This window comes from Cyprinodon variegatus, unplaced genomic scaffold (assembly GCF_000732505.1).
Source record: "Cyprinodon variegatus isolate N-32 unplaced genomic scaffold, C_variegatus-1.0 Scaffold183, whole genome shotgun sequence".
Lineage (NCBI taxonomy): Eukaryota > Metazoa > Chordata > Actinopteri > Cyprinodontiformes > Cyprinodontidae > Cyprinodon > Cyprinodon variegatus.
Genome location: NW_015150636.1, coordinates 519,691 through 521,637, shown reverse-complemented (window position 1 = coordinate 521,637; position 1,947 = coordinate 519,691). Strand labels below are relative to the sequence as shown.

The window sequence follows — 1,947 nt, the reverse complement described above, 5'->3', positions numbered from 1 at the left end:
GGTAAAACAAGCTTTCCTCTAATGGCCAGTTGCCTCTATAGTTACTTTTTTTTATTTTTTTACTGGTTTCATAATCTTTAATCGGTTCATGATTCCATCTTGGACTGTTTTGTAAGTGTCTTATTGTATAATTCAACATATTTATTTTTGGCGCCCTCTTTATGGGAGCAATATTGTTGCAAAATTATTTGCAAATGTGTGTGGAGAGTTGTGTGTCTGTATCTAGATTTGTGTGTGTGTGCAGTGGGATTTGAAAATGTGTAAAAAATTCACAAATCTGTATTCAGATCTACAAATGAGTAAACCAGTCTGTAAACATTCAAGGTCACTTAAGTCTGATGCATTTTTGCTTCAAAACCAAGAAATACAGATAAATCATTGTTTACAAGTCCAGCAGTTTCTCGGTTTTATCTCTTTACATACTCGATTTTGGCAAAATTTTTTGTGAGATCTGCAAATGCGTAGAGAGGATTCGTATGTCTAATATCTTGATTTGCTGCCCTGAGCGCAGGCTTGCAGGCTTATGGCGGCTGTTTCTCATAAAATCAGCTTTTCTGACCCTCCAGAATTACTTCTAAGATATCGAAGAAAAAGTTTTGACTTGGAAAAAAATAAATTTTGACTATCCTGAATGATGCTTTGAGTTAACTGATTTATATTATGACTAGTGAAAATAACTGTTGGGATCTGGAGGTCTGTCCACCTTTCTCCAGCAGAGGGCGCCCTAGGTCTCCTGGAGCTGAAGCTGACTTCCAAACCTGCGGCTCGTTTGCTCATCAGGAGACCGGCATTTAAGCAGTGGCAGAGCAACACTCCAGTGCCAGAGTGTTAAGCCAGTTAAGGAAGAACCTGACTGAACTCTGGAAGAGTTTCTCAGCTGAGACCAGCTTGTCTGATCTCAGAAGAACCTTGGAAAGTCAAACTGTCTGAACCTGCCTGCCCGCTCTCAAGAAGAGAACTGGAAAGTAACTCTGATCTGAACACTGCAAAGTCTGAAGCCAAGCCCTGCCTCTGCCTAGCCCTCTGCCTACCTTCTGCCTCTGGACCCTCCTGGTTCCCTCCCTCTGCCGCTCAGCCTAAATCACTGAACAGGTACAGACCTGCATTACTCAACAAACAACAGTAGTTGGATCTCAGCTAACCGAACTGTCCCTCTCCGCAGAGAACCCAGTTGTGACCAGTCCTGGATCTGTTTCCCAAAACATCAGTTCTTTATTATCATTGTGTTTCAATAAACTGTTGAACTTTCCCCTCTGAGTCCGTGTGTTCTGAATGTGGGTAAGAAATCTTGATCCCAACATGACAATAACAATTCAAGATATCAATGAATGACATTTTGGAGAGTCAAAATGCCTTTTGAGATATATCAAATGGCATCGCCTGATTCATCATTTAAAGTTTCACACATCTGGAAATATAATCAAGATTTCTCAAAGTTAATTGCAGCAATACTGCTCTCATACCTCCTCTTCAAATCCCCGTAAACTCATTATCTTTGTTTCTCATTCCAGAGCATTTTTATGGTCCAGACCATAACAGCACAGAAGGGGATTAGTCATTCTCTATTTATATCTAACAAAATCATATTCAAACCTCAACAATGAACTTAACTAATAAACAATAAATCCCGACACGTATCCTACCAGCAATTCCTAGAGTTGGCTCCTCTGCTCTGTCTCCAGCTTTTCCTTTTCTTCGCTGGAACTTCCTGTACCTGTACTTCCGGAGACACGCCACCAGACAGGCTACCAGAAAACTCACTGTGAAGGAAAAAAACTTGGTTTCCCACTCAAGAAAAAAAGAACAAATTTCACATCAAATATGACTGATCTTTAAAAGGTTTAGGCGTATTGAAACATGAAAACTTTTTAGCCTTCCCAAAGCTGATCTTCATGCAGGCTGCAAAAGGATTTGCTTCTGCAAAAATCATTAAAGACCCTGTTACAC

At 40.3% G+C, this 1,947-nt stretch overlaps 1 protein-coding gene across 1 annotated transcript in view; it reads right to left on the bottom strand.

The window, feature by feature from the left end:
- LOC107087399 (dual oxidase 1-like) overlaps window positions 1–1,947 on the bottom strand; it is a 34,831-nt gene that overhangs the window by 22,297 nt on the left and 10,587 nt on the right. Inside the window, exon 9 of the mRNA XM_015378967.1 lies at window positions 1,644–1,760. Within this exon, the coding sequence (XP_015234453.1) occupies window positions 1,644–1,760 (117 nt within the window). The remainder of the gene's footprint in view (window positions 1–1,643; window positions 1,761–1,947) is intronic.